The sequence below is a fragment of the Scylla paramamosain genome, chromosome 13 (assembly GCF_035594125.1).
Source record: "Scylla paramamosain isolate STU-SP2022 chromosome 13, ASM3559412v1, whole genome shotgun sequence".
NCBI classification, from domain to species: domain Eukaryota; kingdom Metazoa; phylum Arthropoda; class Malacostraca; order Decapoda; family Portunidae; genus Scylla; species Scylla paramamosain.
The window spans coordinates 7,949,022-7,975,000 of NC_087163.1; the positions used below are offsets into that span (position 1 = coordinate 7,949,022).

Here is a 25,979-nt window from a genome sequence, read left to right on the forward strand (position 1 = left end):
AAGTTTACTCATCTAAAATTAAGCTACAAGTATTTAGAAACCTTCACTAGTACTTTTCTTTTAAGATTGTTATCTAAACTTATACCAGATTATGATATCAAGCCGAGAAGAGCTGTAGCAGTCAAAGGGTTAGAGTTAATTGAATTATTTTAGATGTTAATAATTACTTAGCCGTCCTGCTACCTGACCGTGATGTTTCCAGCAATTTGAGGTTGTAAAGGACAGTCCCCGTGTATAGCAACCAATGCTGGACAGATGAAGTGTTACTGAAGGGCGTGAGTAGTGTGCCGTCCTTCCCGGTGCAGCGAGGGAACGGTTTAGTGTCTTGGAGGCCGTAGCGGACAGGACGCTTAGAATCTCTTTGCTCTCCTTTACTCCTCAGTTGCTGTCCCCGGCCCGCACTCTGGACGATGAGGTCAGCGTCACCCCCGCCTCCGTCTCTCCCACCGGCCACCTTGAGTACCTGCCGTGTGAGGGTTCCGAGTCCGTCTCCCCGAGCGTTAGGTCACACCCTCGCCTCTACGTGCGGGCGGAAGGACACACGGGTCAGCAGGAGAGCTTCCTCTGAGCACCACTAGCGCCGTGTTTCAGGGCGGACAGCAGCAGCAACATCGCCATGTAAAGTAAATTTTTGTAGGAGTGGTTGAAAATGTTCCGGGTGGTTGGTGATAAACCTGTGACGTTTTTCATGGAACGGTGGCGTATTTTTTGGCATAATTCCTATTTACGTAGCTAGTGATGCAGGTGTTGGGGACGAGACGCCTGGTGGCCGTACTTGGTATTTTTCTCACGTTTTGTGTGTGCGTGTGTGGATGTGGGTGGCGGGTGGGTGGGAGGGTGGGTATGCTTCCCTGTTTCATAAAGGAGTAAACTGAAGCGTGTTTCATGTCTGCTTCGGACCAGAAGCGTGAATAGAGACTCAAGATACGTATTTTCTCCAGTGCTTGCTTGAGGATACAGTTGTGATAAATTATGGAATTGCAGAAAGTTTCCTCGACATCGACGGCCGATAAAGCAGTGAAGGGAAATGGACACACCGGACTCATTCGAACTTGTTAAATCGTCTGTGAGATCCGAGCTAGTGTGTTGACAAGTGTTACCTTTTTAAGGGCTGTAAGGCCTTCGGGACGAGTGTACCACACAAACCGCTCCAATCCCTCATACCACTTTGACACTTTATGAAAAAAAATCGCACAAACAAACAAGACGATGTGGGCCATGAGTGAAGAAATCGATATTGCTCATGGCGACACAGGACGACGTGGTATTCCCGAGGGGAGAATATAGTGCCAAGTGTCGCCTCCACGAGGGGAAAATTGAGGGAAGATGATACTGATACAGAAGTGCAGGTGGTCCAAGTGTTGTGGAAAAGGAAAAGGGATATGTATGAAATTTATAAATAATGTATAAAGCCGATCACTCACAGGAAACAAATACGTAAAAAAATATATAAATAAATATATCTATATAAGAAAGTTATATGTTTAGACTTCCATATATTTCGTAACTTCCAGATTTGTTCCTCTTCACCGATCATTGTGTAGCGTTTGGCCCAATGCTCTTCAACTTGACGTGAAATCTTTTAACTCTGGTGGCCGAATTCGCCAAAGAATTAGACGTTGTGTGAGTCGTGAGAATGTTGTTTGCTCCTTTTCTTTTTTCTTTTTCCTGGCCTCCCTCCAGATGTCCTCGAGGGGCAAGATGTGGGTTTGTTGCACCTGTTTGCCTGGGCCGGGGAAGGTAATTATCTGGAAAGTGGGACTAACACCAGCGTTTTCTTTGCTCGGGAACTACATCGATTTTTCTTTTCTTTTTTTTTTCTATACGAGTGGTCTTTATGTGTGTGTGTGTGTGTGTGTGTGTGTGTGTGTGTGTGTGTGTGTGTGTGTGTGTGTGTGTGTGTGTTACGGAATCTAACTCCCAACTATTGACAGCTTCCTAAATAGGCATCTTTACGTGTGTATACTTTAACGCGTACATGTATGTGTGTGTGTGTGTATGGATGTCAGGGAGCATCAGGAAAGGCTAACGATCAGGGTTGCAAAAGGTGCTGAGTGACATACGTTCCCACACATTATAGAGGAACACATGATATTTTTATTACATTTTATATACTTCTTATTATGTGTTACCTGTTCTATTTTTTTATTCATATACTTACTTTTTGTTATTTTCACTATATCATAATTTTCTTTATTTCAAGATTCTTCAAATTTCGTCTTTCTGTCTTTGAAATTGTTTTCTTCTTTTCCTCCTCCTCAATAGTTACTTACTCCGCCTCACTAACTGTTACCAAATATCTAACATTTACATTGTCTTCAAATTTCTTCATATTCTCCACTGTCGTCTACTGATCAGCGGATTCCTTCTTATTAATAATGTCGTTTTCTGTTAGTGTTATCTCTTCCTTATGTCTTCCCCTTCCCTTTCCAGTATCAACTTCCTTTCAGTTTAGTTTCAAAGCGCTTTCATTGATTTATTGCCTTTATCATATATATATATATATATATATATATATATATATATATATATATATATATATATATATATATATATATATATATATATATATATATATATATATATCGCTTGTCGGTGGTTTTAACTCCACATGCGCACCTTGCTAACCGTTTCACGCATTTCCTTACCACCTATTTTTTTTTTATTATTTATTTATTTATTTATTTATTTTTTTTTCCATATCTCCATATGGTCATTCTGGTAACTGTACAATGTTCATTTTTATCCTCGGGTATCGCGCTCCTTTTTTTTTTTTTTTTTCTCTCGGCCACTGAGGTTCATTTATTTGCTTCATCGCTGATGTCTCGACACTCTCTACGGAAGTGGTTTAGTGATCAAGCTGCGAGGCTTCGATGACACGTCTAAAGACGAACCCTTCCTTAGTGTGATTTTCCCTCAGCTGCCTGAAACTGTCTCGAAACTACACGAGGTTCGGCTCAAAGGACTTCTCGGGCGTAATTCCAAAAAGTTTCGGTCTCTAAAGAAACCTTGTCCCCCGACGTGGCCTAGATATTGCCAATTTTAGCTCAATTTTCAGAAACTTAGCGCTTACATTTTTCTTAATACAGAAGTTTCACATTTTTCCATTTACTCTTTTTTGTATCTCGCTTATATTAACTCCCCTCCGCCATTGCTTCCGCGCTTTACCATGCAGCCCTTTCTCTCTCCCCTCATCACTCTCCCACCTCCCGCCTTTACGCCATCCACCACATCTTCCACTAACCCTTTCCCTGTACCGCCAGTCCATCCTGCGCGTATACACCTATTTAACACTTCACCTTTTGCCTTATTTTCATCGTCTTTCCATTTCCACAGGGCAACTTTTTATATCTCCTTTCCTCGCCTCTTACTTTCCACTTCGAGGTTCTTATCACGGTAAAGTTGCTGACCGCCCTCGTATTCGCGCCGTGCTGGACTTGCCGTGAAAGCTCCGGCGTGCTCTCATATGTTCTTGTGCAGTGATTCGAAGAAGGTGCTGAAAACAGTCGTTAATGGGAAATATGACGTCGGAAGAGAAAGTGTCGAAGCGAAACTTTATCGAATCAAAAAAAAAAAAAAACGTCAATTTCGAGGGAAAGAGAAAAGAGAAGTAAATTACCATACGTTATTAAGAACACTCGGAAGATTATGGGCATTGCAGGAATTCTAAAGAGCATTTCGTGACGCGCTGTTGGTTTGCAAGTGGTATTCCTAGGAACCACTGAAGCTTCTCATCACACTCATAAGAATTCAAGGAAAGGAAACGGGTGGTGTATGTTGAAGATCTATCCACCGTCACCACACACATGTCAGTGCCGCCCCCACCCTCGCCGTCAGCGCCCGTGCGGGATGCATTGCGAGCGTGAAGGGACAAGGGGCGCTCCTCTCATGCCTCCCAGGAACTTTCGAAAAAAGTAATTGCATTTGTTTCTCTCTCTCTCTCTCTCTCTCTCTCTCTCTCTCTCTCTCTCTCTCTCTCTCTCTCTCTCTCTCTCTCTCTCATTATTATTATTATTACTATTATTATTATTATTATTATCATTATTATTATTATTATTATTATTATTATTATTATTATTATTATTATTACTATTACTATTATTATTTTATCTGCCTTTGCTTCTGCATTAGATTGATTATATTGATGAACACAATACATTATTATGGCTGCGTGTGTGTGTGTGTGTGTGTGTGCATATTTGTGTGTGTTTGTTTGCGCTAAGGAGACTCGATCATGGGAACAAGATGTGGGTGCGCGTTGCGTCATGTGTACATAAGACCAGCTGTGTGCGCGCGGAAGTTGTGCGTGCTCTCTATCGTGTACATAGCAGCATAAATATCACTTTCTATGTAACCAAGTGACCGACCCTCTTCATTGTTCGCTTGGAAAGCTGCTGTACATAGGAGGGAGGGGAAGGGAGGGGAGGGAAAGAAGGGGCGGGCAGGGATACTTGGGGGCTGGGTTGTGTCTCCCCCTTATCAAAAACTGTGTCAATCTTGTTTATTCTCTTCTGTGTCACTCTGAAACTCTCTAGGACATTAAACAAAGGACTAAAGGAAACGAGCAAGTGATAAAATGTCAGCCTACAACAGGAACCAGAGCCCCGGTGAGGGAAGGGGGAGTCAACTAGCGGGGTTCATCTGTGGTCAGGCCTCCCCAGTGCGCGGAGTCAGGGTGGAACAGCTCAATCTAAAGGCAATCCTGAGAATTCGAACTATTTACATATATATAGATATATATATATATGTTATAATGTTTCTTGAGGAGACTACCAAATGTCAAGCATATATTTTTTACATGTTGTTGGCATAATAAAAACTACCAAAGCGTTGTTGTGTCTTTTTCCTTTAATTAGTAAGGTGGAAGGGAGACGCGTAATATGGAAGGTTCTGGCATGGATTATGTAACAGCTGGTTCAATAAGTATTAACTCTTCTCTGCCATCGCCACCACTCTCACGCACATCATGTGTATGCAGTATGTATCTTTCATTAGACATAACGCAGCAGTTTGCACAGATGGTGTCCCCGTGGCGAGAGAGAGAGAGAGAGAGAGAGAGGAGTGAGCATGACGTCAACGAGGCTGCTTCTACAGGATTGGTTAGGCAATCAGTATTACCAATAGGGTTGTGCTGGTAGACCATTAGTGACTGGAAGTTGAATTGTGTGAAAGGCACCGGATGATATTTGGGTCTATTTGAGTCCCGGTGTTCAGTCTCTAATGGATAACCATTATAATGATATAGATAATTAAACTAATAGAATAACACTATCATCACCTGGAAGCATCATGGATAGCTCAAACACATTGTACTGTATATGATGTTAGGTTGTTTTACTTATATTTTGTTTCAATGAGATGTGAAACTACAAGTTTAAGTAATGATAAATTATTCGGAGATTAAATTAGACTATGTTGGTTCAGCTAGAGTAAAAAAAAAAAAAATAGCCATTTGAAGTAGGAGGTAAAGGTAAGTTTTTTATGGAGAATTGGTAAGACTGTGAGCTGAGTGAGACGTTCGCTGTTCCCTGCGCTTTCATCAGTTGCCCGACGAGGGTATTGGTGCTGGTGGCAGAGGGTGCTACTCCCTTACTGCGTTTTTAAAGGTAAGAATCATGAGTATCACTGGTCCTGTGTATTGTAGGTTTCTTCTAACACAATTATGTCAGATGATCCGTTAACAGCAAATTCCTGATTCATCTAGTTTTCACATACGTAAATATTTCCACTTTTATTATATTATCACTTTTATTATATTATTATTTTATTATATTATCACTCTCGTTTTTCCTTTCCTAGTGACCACTGAGCAGTGAGGGCGAGGCACTATACAGTGTAAGTGCATGAGCGAAGTGAACGTACAGTAGCTGCGTAGACCAGTCAACGCCAACAGGCTGAGGTGGTGGTGCTGGCGTGATTACGGATTGATACTGAAAATGGGGCTGATATTACTGAAATAACGCTATTATAATCTTCTGTGACTAATACTTACGTGCATTTTTTATTATTATTATGTTTACTGAATGCATTACATAATCTAATGTTCTAGTTCCTGGCCCATCAGTTCCTTACAATTTTTCGATTTGTCTCGGCCGCCATATTTAAAGTTACTTGACCTCGTAGCGCTTTAGTTCTGCCCTGTATTAACCTTCAGAAGTACTGTTTTGAGTACACCGTTTATACTGAATGGAAAATGTCACGCCACGGCCTTTATTTGGTAGAGGCAATCATATCGAAGACATTGCGAAACTTTCGTTGCCCTTAACCCCATAGCGTTAGTGCCCCGCAGCGCTAGTGTCACTTAGGGGCTAGTTATCCTAAGAGAGTAGCCTCGCCCTTTTAAAATTTTACTAAGTTTATTAATTAGTTTAACTTGTTCGCCTCTCCTGCCGCCATTGTCACACTAAGTAATACAAAACTGGTCCTCAGAAGCCTTTTCTCGGCAACATTTTGGATGACGTGTGTGCATGGAGGCGAGCCTCCATCTCCCCCGAGCCAGACTCTCAGAGCAGTTACGGGCAAGACAAACTATACCCTAACACCTCTCCCTTAGCCTAGTGAGTGCTAATCCAGTACTATTTTAAGGAATTATGCAAAAGAGTAGGGAATTAATGCTTGGTTTTATTGCCGTTCTTGTCTGTCGACTGAGCCTGAATTTCCCGTGTTGCCCATTCCGTCCCTTCTCTCGTCTCTCTGTATTCTCCTGTCACTTAATTTCAACACAGCTTTGATATATACGAACCCTGGTTGACAGACGGTACAGGGAACAGCCACAAGATCAGGCAGCTTTAAGAGAGGTGGAAGTCATTCAAGTTTGGAGGGTTTCTTTTTCCTTTGAACAATATTCTTTTGAGGTCACAGGTGGGTGTCCTTTATCCTCACTCACTCGTCCCAGCCTCACACCATCTGGCTCCTTATTGCCATCTCAGCAGCTGGTCATAAAGCTGCGCTGAAGGGATGAGAGGCAGATGAAGCATTGTCCGCGTAGCTGAAAGTCACTGCAGGTTTTCTGTGAGGACCAAAAAGGAGTAAATTTCCTGTGAGCCTGACTGAGTGTGCAGACTCGGCCTGTGTGTCAGGGTCCAGGGAAGGGTATAAATATTTCATAGGGTGTATGAGGTTTTTCTTCCTCATACATTTGTTTCCAGTTTCTTTTTGGGTTAGTCTCGAGCAGACTTGGAAATGTGCATCGTCTCCTCTGTACGTTGTAAGCAAGGAGGTTGACTTTACCGTACATTTCACTTTTTTTTTTCTTTTATTGGTGATTGATAATAGCCCCGTGTGATTTTTTTTTTCTTGTTTACAACTGCTTTATTTTCTCGCACGCGTACGATTCATAGTTGTAATTTTCTATACAGTTGTGTTACATTATCGATATTATTGTCTTGACGCGATATATACTCTGCCACATAGTGATTCATAACGCAAAATATATTCCTTAGTTTTGATAAATAATCATTCTTGCACTTTCGCAGGTGATAAAATACCAATCTATGTTTAAAAGTCTGTATCTCTGTTACTTGTTATTAACCCGGGTGACAGAGAATAGCCAACATTCTGAGTGTAAAAGCAACATTGACACTATTTTACAGAAGACGAGCTACAGTGTGTTGTGCAGAGAACGCCACGAGGGATTACATCTTACACTGGGAGGCGACGTGCTGGCCTTTTGATGGTGAGTATCCTGTCTCAGATGTATTTTGCAGGGATTATTTGTTTTTCTTTAATCCTATCTGTAATTACCTCCCCTTGAAGTTGTGTAGTGTTGAGTCTGCCTGGAAAAACGACGGGACAAGGAACCAGTCCTTTATTGAAGTGTTGGTGTTGATGACCCATGCTATCCTCGTCCTGCCCTATGCCGTGCCGGGCTACCAGCGCGGAGATAATCTTTGTTTGTCTTCCTTCACCTCTGTTTATTTTATTTGCGTGAGCCAGTGTTTTTTTTTTTTTTTTTTTTTTTGAGTGGCCTGGTGTTTACTTTGTATCGTGTATAATTGGCATTCACTTGGGCGCCGTCTGGGAGGATAATCTTGGTGTTTATTTAACCAAGTCTCCAGCCACTCGTGAAAAGAGGAGAATGGGGACGTTGGTATTTTACTGGAGCGCTTCGCCGTAACCTCCCTTGATGTTTTCCCCACAGCGTACTGGGAACTTGTAGCAAAGAAAAAAGTAATAATGATAATAAATGAAGGTAAAGAATGTTTATGGACACTAACATGCTGGGAAGGGAAAAATTGGCGAGCGGGGAAAGAGCAAGCGAAAAAGTGTCCATTCTCTCAATCTGTCCCTTCGCCGGCCTAATGGAAACGGTTGAGCGAATTTCTTCCTCTTTTTTTTTTTTTTTTGTGGGGAGCAGCAGCATGGCGGATAATAGGGAGCGTGGGCAGGGATCAGGCATTGAGGAACAGGATCAAGGGAAATGGAGGACCAATGGGTAAAGTTAGGTCATGGGGAAGCAATCAGAAGACCATCACTACCCGCCGCCACCCGGGACCCGCCGTGTCTCCCGGGGACGGGAAGCCACTCAGAAAACTGCATTGGTCCTGCGGCTGTGCCTGTGGGGCTGCCAGGCGAGGCTACGGCCCGGGGGAGAGAGGAAGCGAGAGAGAGAGAGAGAGAGAGAGAGAGAGAGAGAGAGAGAGAGAGAGAGAGAGAGAGAGAGAGAGAGAGAGGTAACAAACGGAACGAAGGAAAAAAAAAAGAGGCAAGGAGATATCTGTGATGATTAGTGCCAAATTACCCACCGTTACTGACATTCTGACACAGAGATCCAACAATAAATCATGCGAAAAAAATTTGTCAATACGATGAAAGGAAATTATTCATCTATTGAGAAAATGTAAACATCAAAAAGACTAGTTTACTTCTATATCCTCTCCATTCCTTATCAGTTTTCACAACAATTACAACTAATGCTACACCACCACCACTACCACCACCACCAACAACAACAACAACAACAACAAAAACTACTACTACTGTGACACATCACTACAACAACAACAACAACAACAGCAACAACAACAACAACAACAACAACAACAACAACAACAACAACAACAGCAACAACAGCAGCAACAACAACAACAACAACAACAACAACAACAACAACAACAGCAACAACAACAACAACAACAACAACAACAACAACAACAACAACAACAACAACAACAACAACAACAACAACAACAACAACAACAACAACAACAACAACAACAACAACAACTACTACTACTACTACTACTACTACTATTACTACTATTGCTGCTACTACTACTATTCATTATGATATACAGAAACTATTAACTTTTCTATTTTTTTTCTGTTTGGGAAGAAAAAAGAAGTACGAGAAGTAAAGGGAGGAAGAAGGAGATAAAGAAGGAAGAAAGAGGTAGGCGTAGGAGAAGAGAAAATATCTTTCTCTTTCTCTTGAGAGCTGAGACGTCAATTCTTCATTCTTAAAAGAGGAAATGAAGAGGAAGAGGAGAATAGAGACCACTTCTCTTCCCTTCCTCCATCTCCTCCTCCTTCTACTCCTTCTCATCGTCCTCTTCCTCTCTGCTGAGTTGTCGTGGCTAATCCACACATAGAAACAGTAGTAGTGAAAGTACTAATAGTAGTATTAGTAGCGGTGATGGTAGTCGAGGTACTCATAGTGAAGGTAATGGTGGTGATGGTTGTTATGATAGTACTGATGTGACGTTTGTGGGAATTTACGTAGTTTTCGATAATTAATAATATTGTTAGGGCTCAATGTTCAGAAAATCATGAATCCAAAGAGATTAGGTTGGGTATTAGAAAAGAAGCTACATACAAGAAACACGCAAGCGAAAATACGAGTACAGTGCAGTGACGACACACAATGATTTCAAGCATTGTTAAGTAAATATTTCTTTTTATTAGAGTTACAAGCATGTCTGTATCACGTATTTCTCACTATAAATTTCAAATGAATGCGAGCGCCTAGAATGATAGTTATAGTGAGTTAGCACGAGGCTCCACAAATGTACGAGTGTAGCAAGATGTTCATTAACTGCTGGCAACGCAGTGGGAGAGCGAAAACCGGCTGATGTGGGGAGGCAAGGGCTTGACGAGGCTGTGTTTAGAGCGGTAAAATGCTTCCCTAGCGTAATCCTTCCCCTCGACGCTTCTCTCTCTCTCTCTCTCTCTCTCTCTCTCTCTCTCTCTCCTCTCTCTCTCTCTCTCTCTCTCTCTCTCTCTCACGACTTCCACTTGCTTCCTAAACAAAGCATATTTTAAGGATCTCTGTATTTTCGTAGCAAAGTGTGGGTAAGGAAGTAACGTTAACAGCAAGTGTGGAATACAGAGAAAGAAACATAGAGGAAAAAAAAAAGAAATTTATAAAAAAAAAAAAAGTAAAAAAAAGACTAAAATTAGATTCGAGAACGCCTGCAGGTAAGTTGCAAGGGAATGACGTTGAAAATGAAATAGAAACTTTGGGAGAAAAGACAGACATGATAGAAAACTAGATAAAAATGGCATCAGCGGAGGGAGGAGAAAGAGGAAGTGGAGGAGGGGGGGAAAAGAGAAAGGAGGGGAATAGGGAAAAGAGGAAACTGTACAAAAGAGGAGAGCGTTTCTTATATTCCTTGTGCTCACCAGGATTCTGCTCAAAAAAGATATATATATATATATATATATATATATATATATATATATATATATATATATATATATATATATATTTATATATATATATATATATATATATATATATATATATATATATATATATATATATATTACTGGCTGGGTATGGTAACTGCCATCCGACCTTTGCTTTTGTTTTTGTATTAGAATTTTTTTTTTCCATTCAGTATTTTTTTTTGTGTGGGTGTGTGTTTGTATTTCTTTTCATTTCCTTCCTTTATTTCTTTCCTCCTCCTCCTCCTCCTCCTCCTCCTCCTCTTCTGATTTAAGAAATTTAATTCTTAGTCTCGTTAAAAAGAGGAGCATTGTATTTTTTTTTCTTGTATATTTTAGCTTGCTGTATTTTTCCATTGAGATTCAGGAAGTGAAATCTTGAAACAGCATGTGCAGGAAACTTTTATTAGGCGGTGTAAACAGATTTCAAGTGAATTTCTGATGTTTATTAAAGCAAAGTCTTCCGTTTACTTCCGTGTTGTTCTGTTTTGTTCTGTTTGCAGTGGCATTATTGAATTTGGTTCCGTTTTTTACGGGTTCTTTTCGTTGTTTTGTCCACTTTTTGGTAGGAGAGAGAGAGAGAACGAGAGAGAGAGAGAGAGAGAGAGAGAGAGAGAGAGAGAGAGAGAGAGAGAGAGAGAGAGAGAGAGAGAGAGAGAGAGAGAGATTCATCCTTGTACTTTGCGTAAAAAAAAAAAAAATCAGATGATATTCGACGCCCTGACCATTAAGCAGGCAGCTCTCCCTCTCTCCCTTCGTCCCTGGCAGGCATATATGCAAATTTTGATTGACAGTTGCCCTCTCTGGCGTTATTTAGCTCTCCTGCAACATGGGCATGGTAGGGCGGCACTGCGGCTTGTGTCTTGTGTGCGTGTGTGGGTGTGTGGGTAAGGGGTAGTGTGTGATGTTTCTGCGCATGACTATAATGTATGCGTACAGGTGTGAATCTCCTTACAGGTGTGTGTGTTGGGTTACAGGTGTGTAGGGGGCTGGTGTTGGTACAAGTTTTTTCTGCGCATGACTGTAATATATGTGTACAACTGTGTATGCATACATATGTTTGTGCTTACAAGTGTTCGTGTGTGTGTGTGTGCGTGTGTGTGTGTGTGTGCATTCATGTCTGCCTTGATGTATACCCCAGTCGCCGTGGTTGACTACCTAATTAGTCAGCGTGGAGGGTGAGCCTGGACGAGCAGCTCCACTCAGCCGGTAATAAAACACAGCGCCCATTACACTTCATCATGGCGGGGAGTGCAGGCCGGGGCAGGGCAGCGCCGCGACGCCCTCCACCCACCGGCACTGGCGAGGCAACAACTTCACGAAGGAGGCGCTGATGTGGAGGCAAGGGAGAATGAATCATAAACCTTGTGTTACGCTGGATTATTACTTCCCAGTTACGTGTATGAGAGAGAGAGAGAGAGAGAGAGAGAGAGAGAGAGAGAGAGAGAGAGAGAGGAGAGAGAGAGAGAGAGAGAGAGAGAGAGAGAGAGAGAGAGAGAGAGAGAGTGCTATTGTTTTGTAGATATCCGTTTTATAAATGTTTACTTGAAACCTCTGTGATTTTCGTTATATTTTCTCCTGCTGACCTCAATATACGGTTGTGAAAGGTTAGGTTACGTGGAGTTTGTGTTGCGCCACTATGTTACCATATCAGTATTCAGGTTGTGTAAGAACCATATGTCACGTTACTGGATTGATTATGCATACATTCTCTCTCTCTCTCTCTCTCTCTCTCTCTCTCTCTCTCTCTCTCTCTCTCTCTCTCTCTCTCTCTCTGTGTGTGTGTGTGTGTGTGTGTGTATGTGTGTGTGTGTGTGTGTGTGTGTGTGTCACTCATACTTAACTCGCTAATAGTCTAATGGCGGTAAGTGGATGCATTATTCAACATGAGGGATTATTGTTTCAACACATAGTTAAAGCTCGTCCCACGCAATACTCGTCTTATCCCGTGATACTTTCCTTCCTCTGTAATGAATGCTAAGTGCAGTTATGAACATTGCAATTTGGATCCATTAGCGAGGTTACAATTTTTCCAGATGCGGTACGGAGCTAATTCAATAGAGTGACCTTGAAAATACCTGGAAAACGGCAATTCACTGATTTACATTATGGTCATTCTCGGTAACTTTAAACTGATGACTACTTATAAAGAGCCAAGTGAAGTCCGATTACTAACAACGGGGCACTGTAAACTATCTTTGTCTTGTGGCCTCGAGTTTATCCTCTTGAGTAGTTTTTCCACCTCCAGCGAGACTGAAAGGAGGACAAGGACAAGGACGATGAGGAAGACGAGGAGGAGGAGAAGGAAGAAGAAGGGAGGAGGAGATGAAGATAAAGGATTGCGATCTCAAAGGCTTAGAGAAAAGAAAGAAAAAAAAGCCAAAGGGAAGGAGAAAGAACAGATTTAAGTTAATCACATCGGATAAACCCAAAACGAAAAAAAAAAAAAGTAAAAAAAAAGGAGTTAAAAGACCAGCATGAGTTACATCAAATGGAAAAACACCACAAGAAAGCATGACAATAAAGGGAAACAGACATAACGACAGCTGGCTAAGGAGTGTCGCTCTTTCCTTGTAGATGACTCTCCGCCTTCTCCCCGCTTCTCTCCCCGCCTCTTCCTCAAGTCACATGATCAACGGCCTTATAGGAAATGGCGGGAACACTTTTCTTTCCCTTTTTTCAGAGGTGCGTGGAGGCGGGAGGAATAATTTAACTTTTTTCAGGACGGAGCTCCGTAAATCAGGAAGCAGTGTTACCTTGCAGGGGAGACGCGGGTTTAATTAAGGCCGCTAATTACCATCATTAAGCACCACGTGTAAATGATGGCTTTACTGCGGACACGGCCCCACACACACACACACTAGAACACACACACTAGTACACACACAGGTAACCACGTCCTTTATAAGTACTCAGGGACAAAGACTGTACTGTTAGACTTATCTTGTACTTGCCTTATGGTGATCTTATGTAGTGCTAATCTTTACTGGCGTACTATGTATTCAACGCTTGCGTGAATTCTTCATCTCACGTTTGGCTGTCTCTTCCTCTCTCTCATTCACACACACACACACACACACACACACATACACACACACACACACACAGAGAAAAGGATAAACATTTAGGTAGAGAGCAATACCAGCAGCACAAACAGCAGTAAAACGAGTCTTTAGTTTCTTTTCTCACTGCGTCCTTGCGGCGCCATCGAAAACTGAGAAAGTTGGGAGTCTGATTTCTCTCCTGCGCTGGACATTGCTGTAAAAGGTCTTCAGAGCGAGCGAGCGAGCGAGCGAGAGAGAGAGAGAGAGAGAGAGAGAGAGAGAGAGAGAGAGAGAGAGAGAGAGAGAGAGAGAGAGAGAGAGAGAGAGAGAGATTCCATTAGGAGGCTGTTGGTCACGTAAAAGCGAAAGTCTTGATTCAAAAGGTAACCATGTTTGTAGACGGAGACGAATATATTTTTTTCCTTTATTACTACCGTTGGCTGACTTTGCGTTACGTCTGTTTAGAAGTTTTCTGGTATTTGTTTATTTTTTTTTTCATGTTTTGACCTTTCTCTTTTATTTTCTTTTACTCGGAGTCGTCGTTCTGCACTTTATTTTTGGTAAGGCAATAGCTCGTTGTTGAATCCGTGTTATTGTTCCCCCTCCAAATATGATTCCTGTCTAGCCTTGTAACAGTGACTGAACAGCACTATAGATTGTGTCAGTGGCGAGTGTTTGTATACTGTAAATAGTGAAAAAGTTGCATTGGTTTTGATTTTCTCATATGTTGCTGTGTGTGTGTGTGTGTGTGTGTGTGTGTGTGTGTGTGTGTAAATAACGAAGCATAGAAAGGTTCCCGTTTTTTTCCTTCATGTATAAAAAAGATCGAGTTAATTTTTATAGGCTGTTGTGATACCCGGCTCATTATCCCTCCATTATTTATATACATGTTGTGCTGTAATGAAGGTTCCTCTGTGCGTGCGCTCAGATTGGCTCGTGTTCATCATTATATACCGTGTTGTATCAGTGTCCGCCTGACCGAGCTGCGTACTGCTAATACAAACATGTCGATACTTGACAAGTCCCAGGAGTAGTAGTCCTATTTGCTAACTGGGTCACGAGAGAGAAGTGCTGCGTGATGGGGATGTAAATATACAGGGTAGTACATTCTGTCATAATAAATCATAGTACTGGATCATGTCTGTCCATTAGGTGGAATTCGAACCTCAGGCAGGATGGTTCAGTCTGGCTCATTGTTCACTGCCTCTACCAATGAACTATTATTCAGGGTACATAGGGTACTCTCTGGACCTTGTTGTTATTATTATTAGTTGTAGAAATAGTAGTAGCAGTAGTAGTGGTAGTAGTAGTAGTAGTAATAGTAGTAGTAGTAGTAGTAGTAGTAGTAGCAGTAGTAGTAGTAGTAGTAGTAGTAGTAGTAGTAGTAGTAGTAGCGGTAAAAGTAGTAATAGTAGTAGCGGTAAAAGTAGTAGTAGTAGTAGTAATAGTAGTAGTAGTAGTAGTAGTAGTAGTAGGAAGAGGAGGAGGAGGAGGAGGAGGAGCTGGAAGTAGCACCGAGTTAGTATATATAGTAGGAACAAGTTATGCTCGTGTTTAACAACGGACCACTTTTTCGATGGTTTGGTCTCGAGTCTCTCTCTCAGTAACATGTTTACAAATACTGAGGGACTTGGAAGTGGAGGTGGGCAGGGCGGATCGGGGCGTGCAGGACGGGCTGGGCGGGGCAGGGCAGGTCGGGGCTGGTTGGATTGAGGAGTGGGTGGGTGGGGCGGGACAGGACAGAGTGGATGAGGCTTGTGAGGCTGGTAAGCAGTCAATAATCGATAAATTGACTCGTTTACGACGGGACTGTCTAGTGGTCCCGTTACTCACACTCTTGTCAATATCCTTAAATAACACGCTGCGTCCGTGCCGCTTCCGCTATTGCCACACGCTGCTTGTGGTGGACCGGGGCGGGAATTAAGGGACGTCGGAGATTGTGCGGGGAGGGAAGGCGACCAAACATTCATTCTACAGATGGGGGATTTTTACGTAAACACATCCAAACTCGGTACACACACATATTACATGCACTCCATTGTTGCACACACACACACACACACACACATACACACCGCGTAGTGTAGTGGTTAGCACGCCCGGCTCACAAGCAAGAAGGCCCGGGTTCGAATCCCTGGAGCGGCGAGGCAAATGGGCGAGCCTCTTAATGTGTAGCCCCTGTTCACCTAGCAGCAAGTAGGTACGGGATGTAACCCGAGAGGCTGTGACCTCGCTGTTCCGGTGTGTGATGTGTAAGTGGTCTCAGTCCTATCCTCTGATCCCTTTCCGTAGGGTAACGGCTGGCTGGGTGACCAACAGACGACCGTAGGTGAATCACACACACTCTCTCTCTCTCTCTCTCTCTCTCTCTCTCTTTCAGTGTTGCATAACATATTCACTACGGTTGCTAGAATTACATGTGGCCATTACCGGCAGTAGACTGACGCGTGTAGTTAATTATTGAGGGGGTTATTATCCTAGCGGGGAGCTCTGCAATAGTTATTTACGGCATTGTTAGAGGAAAAAAGTTTCTTATTAGTGTAGAAATATATCATCGGTGAACTCAGTAAACCTACGCGTGTGAAGAAAATTTGATTGCTCGTTACTGTAATTTGCGTCAGTCTCTTTGATCTTGCAGTATACTTGAATAACTGGTTACGTCAAATTATCACCGTCATGTCCTATAGCGGTACAGTAAGTTAGTATAGTGATTTTGTTACAAATGATTATAACGGATAATGTGCAGCATAAAATTCCTATTCCCTTGGCTGCTTGATTACATTATTCAGCGCTAACGAGCAGGGGAAGAGAGGACAGGATAGTGACAGATTCTTGGTAGTCCATCAACTCTTTATATTAAGGGAGTCATAACCTGACAGAGTCGCACTTCCTCCAAGGCACCACTGCTCAGTATCATTGTTAGTACTATCATCATCATCACTATTATTACTACCATTATAATTTTTTGAGTGGTTGCCAGCGGCGCAATAAACATTAGCCCTTCATATGTTTTCCTATTTGGATTTTTTTTTTTTTGGTGGCTAGAAAGTCAAGGTCAAACTTAACTTCACTTGGGCCGCAGCGTCCATTACGCTGTGAAGTGTAACACGCATCTTGCAAGTCATGACGTAATAACGTGTATGTATTGAGTCCTGTCATGAATTCGATCCTCGGCTGCTCTCTCATCTTAGATCAGTTCCTCATCGTTACAAAACACGAAACACCGTAATGTATGAGTAGCATGCGCAGTGCTTGAAGGTCATGGACACATGTTTACAGGTGTTCAGATGTAGTGATGTCATACATGTTTCAGACAAAGAAGCAGTGTATGGCAACTACTTCATCCTGTCGCATCTCTAGTCCCTTTCTGTTTTTTTTTTTTTACATAACTCTTAAATAAAATCAGTTTATTCGTTCATATTTTTATTTCCATTCGGTTTAGACAAATACTATTTTACATCATTACATAAAGAACTGTGCTTGTAAGTTAATGCACCTAAGCGAAATTTTGTGGTCAGTCATTATACGTATGTGCTTTACTATAACTGTACTCCGTCCGTGTCATCACAGGTATGCACAGGTAAGGCAACACACCCAAAGGTAAATATTTATGGTCTTTATAATTAAACGTATTTACAGGTAAAATAATACGTTTAAGAAGTATTGTATGAGTATGTGGTCGTTGTTCTACATCTGTACCTGTATACGATACTTATTACATTCGTCTACAGGTGAAATAACAAGGTCAACAACATTCAGTCCTTAATTTACTACTATTTCCCTTCCTCATCTATAAAACCATTACTGAAAGAGATCGGCGACCTCTAATAAAAGGCACTAATTGTGTCGGTCAGTCTAAGATGTGGAAAGGAAAGGAACATGTATTATTGTACTGGAAGAAACAGCAAAGCTAGCAGTATGTAATTCTTACTGATCTTTGTAACCAATGGAATTATTGCTGAAGTGCATAGGTGACCTGTAATGAAAAACATGTGCTAATTTAGTCGGTCAGTCTAAATGTGGAATGGAAGGGAACAAGCTCCAGAGTAGTGGCATGCTGCTCAACTGTTACTCTTTTTCTTGTATTGAACCAAAGTCCGATTCACTATTCCAGCTGCTTGTGATGCCACAGAAAAATCATTATATGTTAGGTAAAATTCAGAAATTCAGCTTAATTGATGGATCTGGGTTTTTAATGCCTTTAGTGAGATGACGTTTACTTTTTTTCGTTTGTTTCTGTCGGTGAGACGTCATATGAATTTTTTTTCTTGTGGCTCGTATATAAGTCCAGATTTTATTGGTCACCAGATATCAGAAAACAAAAATACTCGTTCATCACAGACAAGCTTTAATAAGACCTGAGAACTTGAGAGAGAGAGAGAGAGAGAGAGAGAGAGAGAGAGAGAGAGAGAGAGAGAGAGAGAGAGAGAGAGAGAGAGAGAGAGAGAGAGAGAGAATCTTTAACGTCAACTTGACCAGCTATTTTCAGCTCTCACTGGGGTAAAGTTTTGCACATCTTGATGACATCACTGACTTACTTCCTTCTCTCCCTCTCAACTTCCCTTCCTATTTACCCGTTCCTCCTTGCTTTCTCTTCTTCCCCTCCTTGCTACCCTCATCCTAAGCATCTCCTTAACTTGCCTTCATCATACTTAAGAAAATGGACAAGCATGGATATTTACACTTAAAAATCGGTTTTGTGGTCGCCTTTTACCCCCAAATACTCGTATCATTATCCTCGCCAACCTTGCCTCGTTCCTACCTGTCTTTTTTTAGTTTTTTAACTTTTTTTTTATTTTCTCTTCTTTTTGCCCTTCCTTCCTCCTCATCTCCCTCTTATTGCTTTTACATCCCTTCTCCACCTCCTCCTCCTCCTCCTCGTTTTCCTCCTCCTCCTCTTCCTCCTCGTTTTCCTCCTCCTTCTCCTCCTCCTCCTCGTCTTCCTCCTCCTCCTCCTCCTCCTCCTCCTCCTCCTCCTCCTCCTCGTCTACCTCCTCTACCTCCTTCTCCTCCTTCGTGAATTAAGCCGCTTTTTGTACGTACACGATAAGCCATTTTCTTTCTAAACTAGCTATTCAGGAGTTTTATATTTCCTTAGTCAGCCTTATGAGGTAAAGTTGTGTTTACGTATGTACGTGCATGAAAACTAGGGAACACTGTATTTTTGTGCCCTGGGACTGGCTGTGATTAAGGCAGCAAAGAAAGCTTATGAGCGAAAAACGTGATGTACATGTCTGGAAAGAATGTCGGAAAAATGTTTATGCACGTACAGACACACACGATTGCACAAATGCTCACACACACACACACACACACACACACACACACACACACACACACACACACACACACACACACACACACACACACACACACACACACACACGATGTTCTCATGTTCACCTTTCTCAAGGACTAATTGAATTTCTCTCAAGCTCTTGTTCGTATTTCTCTTTATCCTCTTCATCGCCCTCGTTCTCGCTCTTGTCCTTGCTCTCCTTATCCTCATCCTCATTGTTGTTCTCCTTTCCCTCATCCTTCCTTATCTCTTTGCCCTCATGCTTCTGTCCTACTTCCTCTTTCTTCTCCTATTCCTCCTTCTCCTCCTCTTCCTCAATCTCCTTTTCTATTCAGGAAGCACCACTCTGACTCACAGACTGCTAAGTGAACAGACATCGTATGGCACTAAACCACATCAGCGGCTCGTGACTCTTTGTGGACTGGGGAGTGTAAGCCGAGGAAGTAACTGGTGCATCGATACCATTGATCCCCATGAGTGTTTTAAAAGCGTTCCGATACGTTCTAATTAAGAGAGAGAGAGAGAGAGAGAGAGAGAGAGAGAGAGAGAGAGAGAGAGAGAGAGAGAGAGAGAGAGAGAGAGAGATTTTTCTTAATCCTCCCTCTCTACTTTATGAAGATGAATTCCAAATAAATATGCATAATAGATACGAATAAAAGATAAAGAGAAAACGCATGCGTAGTTCCAACACACACACACACCAAAAAAAAAAAAATATATATATATATATATATATATATATATATATATATATATATATATATATATATATATATATATATATATATATATATATATATATATATATATATATATATATATATATATATATATATATATATATATATATATATACACGAGAGGTATGTTGTTTGCTGAACATTAAATATATCATATAAGTTAATTAATCTCAGTCAGATGATTCACTCTTATTTATTGCAAAACGGACTTAAAAATTCCTTGTGTGTGTGTATGTGTGTGTGTGTGTGTGTCTGTGTGAAAGAGAGAGAGAGAGAGAGAGAGAGAGAGAGAGAGAGAGAGAGAGAGAGAGAGAGAGAGAGAGAGAGAGAGAGAGAGAAACAACAATTACCTCGTTATTTAATAGAAGTCCTGGGAAAACAGTAGAAATAGTATACCTGAGGCACACGCAGCGTATCCCCTAACCCGTCTTAATGAACCGAAGTCCTGGGCGGAAGGAAGGAGGTTTCAGGTACTAATTAGGGAGGGGGTTGTTGTTTTTTCCCCCCTGATCCCTTCTACCCTCTTCCTCAACTTCAGCTTCTCTTGTTGATATTTTTCCCTAATTTACCGCCAACAAAAGCCAAAGTAACAGTCTGACTTAAGATTTTTTTTTTCAGCAGATTTTGGTTAAACACAATAGAAACTAGCTGCCTGTTTTCTTTTCTCGTGAGATGCAAGGGAGTTTGTGTACAGAAGCAGTCATATTACCGCGAATTCTGTGTACAACATTCTTACATTTATGTCACTTTTTTCAATCTAGAGATTGCTTTGGAGAAAGGTTAAGAGAGGCTGAGGAGGTGTGAGAAACAAAAGAGTGCGTGGGAGGAGGAAGGAAAGGGAATGGAGGCGGTAGGGGTAAGGGCGACACAGGGAAAAGAAAAAAGTGAAGGAGGAGCAAGAGGAGGTGATTGTAGTGGTGGTAAAGGAAGAAGAGGTAGAGGAGGAACATGAGGAGATTGAGGTGGTAGTAGTGGAGAAAAGAAGAGGTGGAGAGAGAAAGGATTAAAGGGAGAGGAAGTGAGAGCACTGCACAAGTGCAGAAGAAAGAGATAGAGAGGTTCGCGAATGAAGTGGAGGAAGGAATAAGAAAAGAATAATAGGAGAAAGAATGAAAGTGAACTAGTGGAGAAAGATGGAATGGTCAAGGAATGGGAGGAAGAAACGATCAATAAAAGAAGAATTTGAAAATGAAAACAAGGAGAGGACATTTGGAAAATGTGAGATGAAACAAATAGGGAATGAAATGGAAGAAGGGATGAAAAAAGACCAGTGAGTAAGAATGAAGACGAAGACTGGACAAGCGGAGAATATGAGTGAGATAAATGGAGGAGGGAATGTTACATAAAAAAAAAAAAAACAGAGAAAGAATTAAAACGAGGGCTGCAGTGAGAGAAAAAGAACGAGAAAAGAATAGTGAGTAAGAATAAAGAGGAAAAGTAGACAAGAAGAGAATATGAGTGAGATGAATGGAAGAAGGAATGTTAAAAAGTTAAACTGTGAGAGAGAGAGAGAGAGAGGATGAACACGAAGCTTGCAGTGAGAGGTAGAAGTGTTGACCGAGGCGGGAGACGGTGAGGAGGCGAGTACCTGCTCTTGTCTCAGGTGTGTTCAAGAGGGTCGGTGAAGGCTTTTTCCTGAGATGACACGAGGACACGAGACCGACCTTTCCCTGACCCTCCCTTCATATTTGACCTTTACTTCTCCTCCTTACTTTTATATTTGCTCTGAGTATTCTCTCTCTCTCTCTCTCTCTCTCTCTCTCTCTCTCTCTCTCTCTCTCTCTCTCTCTCTCTCTCTCTCTCTCTCTCTCTCTCTCTCTCTCTCACAATCTTGCTTGGTTTCAGAAATGTCTTGTATTGTTTCGTTTCCTTTCATTTTTCTTACGTTTTATATGCTTGTTTCGACTCATATGGATGGATTTTCTTTTATGACTCGAACACTTGAACTTTTACTGCATTTATTTTACATTTTTCTAAGTTTCATATGTATTGCGAACGTCTGAGCTGTGTGTGTGTGTGTGTGTGTGTGTGTGTGTGTGTGTGTGTGTTCTTTCCTTGTCTTAATCTACGCGATTACTTGGAAGTTTGCTGCATCTCTCTCTCTCTCTCTCTCTCTCTCTCTCTCTCTCTCTCTCTCTCTCTCTCTCTCTCTCTCTCTCTCTCTCTCTCTCTCTCTCTCTCTCTCTCTCTCTCTCTCTCTCTCTCTCTCTCTCTCTCTCTCTCTCTCTCTCTCTCTCTCTCTCTCTCTCTCTCTCTCTCTCTCTCCTGTTTGTATCCCCGGTTATCTCTTGCATCCACTTTTTCCTACAACTTTTTCGTCATTCTTCGCTCACCTAATTTTCTTTCCTTGATGCAATTTTGTTCACTATTCTTGTCAGGCTCGCTGTGTATGTTCTCCCCTCCCCTTCTTTTCACTCTCATATTTGCTCGGCATCTCGCGTATGCTTCTCTATCTTCCTCCTTCCTTACCTTTATTTGTTCATTCTTCCTCCCCTTCCTCATTTCCTCAGCGTTTCCTTCACATATTCTACCAGCCTTCTGTTTGATTGGCTTTTTTTTTTGTTTTGCTCTTCTCCTACCATTCCTCGTCCTTCTTCCTCCTGTCTTTTCTTTTTTCCCCTTCAATCTTGTTCTATATACAGCCCTTCCTTCCTTGTCTTTTTTTCTTTATCTTCACTTCTCGTCTTTTTACTTTTCTTTTCTCACTACTCTTGTTCCATGGAAATTTCTTTCTTCCTTTTTTTTTTTCGTTCTCTCCTCGTCCTTCTTTCTCTAATTCCTTTTCTCCCCATTCTTGTTCTATATACAGTCCTTTTCTTCCTTGCGTTTCCCCCTGTTTGCTGCGTCTTGCCGCTGTAACCGAGGGTGACATTATCTGAAGAGTTATGTGACCGCAGAGTCTTGATTCACGCCAGAGTTCCTTCTCTCCCTCTGTGTCGATCTTACTTGAACGTCTTATCGTCAGCTGTTTGTGTGTCAACCGGGAACAGACGCTGCAGCGGAGAGGGAAGACCACAGACTTAGTATGCCTCTAGCTGACTGTGTTTGTTTGTGAATGTAGGCGTGTGATGATTGATAGTGTGTGTGTGTGTGTGTGTGTGTGTGGGTTGATGTTATATCATTAGTCGGTCTTACTTTGTGTTTTTAACACAGCTCTACAATACTATTATGAGAGAGAGAGAGAGAGAGAGAGAGAGAGAGAGAGAGAGAGAGAGAGAGAGAGAGAGAGAGCAGTGGATTTCTTGGTATTTGTCTTTCGAAAAATATTATTTTATTATGAAGGCGACGTGCGTTTCTGTTTCTTTACTTTGTTTTATTAGATTTCATTTTCAGGATTTCCGTCGAGATAGTTTGGGCGTTTTTCCATTTTCTTTTTTGTGATAAAATGTTCCCTTTCTTACTTTTTTCACCACACAATCATTTTCTACAACACTGAATATTTTTAGGCTATTTCTTTTTTTTTTTTTATGTGTAACCCTCGTGTGGCTCACATTCTTTTTTTTTTTATTATCTATTCTCTTTTAGTTCCCCGTTTTTTCCTTCGTTTCTGTTTCACTTCCCTAACAATTCCAACTTTTTGAGCTCCAGCCACAAAATCCTGGCGAATGATGGTCTGTCTGTGGCATTTGACTTTTACCTGCAGCATTATTATGATTGTGTGTCCTCGCCTCCAGCGTTTGTCTGTTTATTCATTACTTACTCTCTAAATTAATGAACGCTGCTTTGCTGGAGGAGGGATAAAAAAAGAACAGTGAGACGTGTAATCACAACTAGCAAAGAGAATAACTAAAAAAAAACAACAACTTTAGAGATTACACGAAAATTTAGTTTCTCTCTCTCTCTCTCTCTCTCTCTCTCTCTCTCTCTCTCTCTCTCTCTCTCTCTCTCTCTCTCTCTCTCTCTCTCTCTCTCTCTCTCGTGTGTGTATGTGCGTATGTGTGTGTGCGTGTGTGTGTGTGTGTGTGTGTGTGTTTGTGTGTGTGTGTGTGTGATTTAGTACCTATGCATGTATACATGTGGAAGGCTGTCATGTCCATATCGCTCTGTGTCAGTGTATGAGGGGGCGGGCAGTGGTATTAGCGATGTATGTATATGTATTTATGTATGAGGATTCATGGGAGTGTCGCAGTTTGTTAGGCGTTTAACATGTCACGAATATGAAATCGCGTCATTTGCATATCGATATACCATACCCGCGTTGGGGTCGCCTTCCCTCCTTCCCCAGCCTGCCTCTCCGTCTGTCTGCCCTTGTGTCTGTTTAGCGTCTGTCATGCGATGAGCAATTGATGTTATCTACGCATCAGTAATGAGAGTCATGTATCACGCATTCCAGACGCTCTTGTTACGTCCACTACAGTGCAATCATAAGCCAACCTTCACCTTCTTGGTTTCCTTCCCCCTCCTCCTCCTCCCTGCTTTTCCTTCTTTCCTTCCATCCTCGTTCTCTTCCTCCTCCTCCTCCTCCTCCTCCTCCTCCTCCTCCTCCTCCTCCTCCTCCTCCTTCTCCTCTTCCTCCTCCTCCTCCTCTCAAGTGCCTTGTTGTGTGGTGGTCAATGCCATATCCACAAGGAGATGACCAGACACGGATGGAGAAAGGTGTGTGTTTGCCATCATGTGTCGTGGGCGTGTGACTTACCGCACGCACACACACACACACACACACACACACACACACACACACACACACACACAGACACACACACAGACACACACACACACACACACACACACACACACACACACACACACACACACACACACACACACACACACACACACACTATCCCTTTCATAATGGTCCTTAATGTGATTTACTTTTGATCTGGTAGTGTAGAGCTAAATGGACACAATATTCCTGAAAAAGTACATATTCGCATATAAAATACTGTTTTCAATCGGACATATAAAAGAAGAGGAGGAAACGTGTGGCCCATGGCCAGACTTGCCCAGTGCCCAGTCATCGCGGCGGTCGATGTGCGGCGGGGCTCGCGGCGGCTTCCTCATGCCGAAGTCCGCTCACCAATATACCTCACATTACCTTGGTATTAAATTAGTTCTTGTAGCTTCCCCACCAATCAGGAGTGTTTGGAATTTATCGAGCCGCGAAGAAAGATGCGATGTTCTTTTCGCTTTTGATGTTAGATGTACGTACGTAGATGTATGTGCATTTCATGGATGTGTGAGGAGCGTTCTCTTTCATTACGTATTTTTATACGTAAGTATTTGTATTTTGTTTTCCCTCCATTATCTCTTTTTATGTAATTAAAACTAACGAAAGAACTGCTCATCTGTCAGATTCCTTGTTTCTCATCCCGCCGTGGTGAGTTCCCTTCACGTGGTGTTGTGGTGTTGGGGCGTGGAGCACGGTGGGCGGCGTCACTTCCATTGGTGATCAGCTGGCGGTGTAGGGGTGCAGCGTTCAGTGTTCGATATCTGTCAGCTTCGTGGACCAAACATTTCCTTTACGGTGTCATGATACCCATGTTGCGTTTTCAAAATAGTCGTCACGACCTCCTTTAACTGCCTGCTGCAAGTGTAGGAATCGGTGTCCGTCTGCTTTAATCTCCATGCTCTCTTCTTACGGATCTATATGACCTCGTGATCAAGGATTCTATCAGCCAGCTTTGCTTCTTGTCTTTCGCCGCCTTCCATGCAGTTGCCAATAAGACAATCCTCCATTGCGATGATAGACAACCAAACAGGCAGGTTCCAGGTAGTAAACTCTATAGATGATCCTCCATTCCATTAATCAGGTAGTCAGTGGGTCAGTGAATAGACATCCAGTTAGCAAGACAAGCAAAAAGATGAGTGAACCGATGGCAAGTAAACTGATTGGACGAGCAGTCCATCAGTCAGAAGGTCAGGTGGCAGTCAGTCAGGCGTGCCTTCACCCTCATACTATAATGGCTGCAGCGCAAAATGTTTGTTCTTTTTTTTTAGGATTTGATGAGGAGCCAGCACGATATATACCTCCACCTGGCACCAGGAAGAAGGCATGTCCTAACACTCGCACTGAGGCAAGGTGTGGTCAGGGCCGTAGTCCGAGTTTACACCTCTAACATGCATGCAAACGTGCGTGTGTGTGCATATCAGTTGTTTTAGTGTTCATGTGTTCATTGGCTTTTTCTTTCTTTTCCTTTTATTGAGGATGTTTAAGCTTTGTTTCTTATCACCTTGGTGGCCATTACGGTATCTTGTTCCTGCTTTTCATATGTCATGTAACTTTGCAAC

General features: G+C 42.0%; 1 protein-coding gene and 2 long non-coding RNA genes across 5 annotated transcripts in view; all 3 read left to right on the forward strand.

The window, feature by feature from the left end:
- Positions 1 to 1,895, forward strand: part of LOC135106653 (hemicentin-1-like) — a 198,662-nt gene extending 196,767 nt beyond the window's left edge. The window contains 1 exon segment of the mRNA XM_064015949.1: positions 383 to 1,895. Within this exon segment, the coding sequence (XP_063872019.1) occupies positions 383 to 568 (186 nt within the window). The 3' untranslated portion in view covers positions 569 to 1,895.
- A 603-nt stretch (positions 1,896 to 2,498) lies between these two features.
- Positions 2,499 to 4,829, forward strand: LOC135106397 (uncharacterized). Its single transcript, XR_010271280.1, has 2 exons — positions 2,499 to 3,914; positions 4,536 to 4,829. It is a non-coding gene; the product is annotated as an uncharacterized LOC135106397 (long non-coding RNA).
- Positions 4,830 to 5,368: 539 nt separating this feature from the next.
- Positions 5,369 to 25,979, forward strand: part of LOC135106160 (uncharacterized) — a 95,573-nt gene continuing 74,962 nt past the window's right edge. Inside the window, exons 1-4 of one of the 3 annotated variants that reach the window (XR_010271145.1) lie at positions 5,369 to 5,606; positions 5,800 to 5,835; positions 7,593 to 7,675; positions 11,807 to 12,082. This is a non-coding gene — a long non-coding RNA (uncharacterized LOC135106160). Of the gene's footprint in view, positions 5,607 to 5,799; positions 5,836 to 7,592; positions 7,676 to 11,806; positions 12,083 to 25,979 lie in introns of those variants that run through there. The other 2 variants (XR_010271143.1, XR_010271144.1) reach the window with 2 other exon arrangements.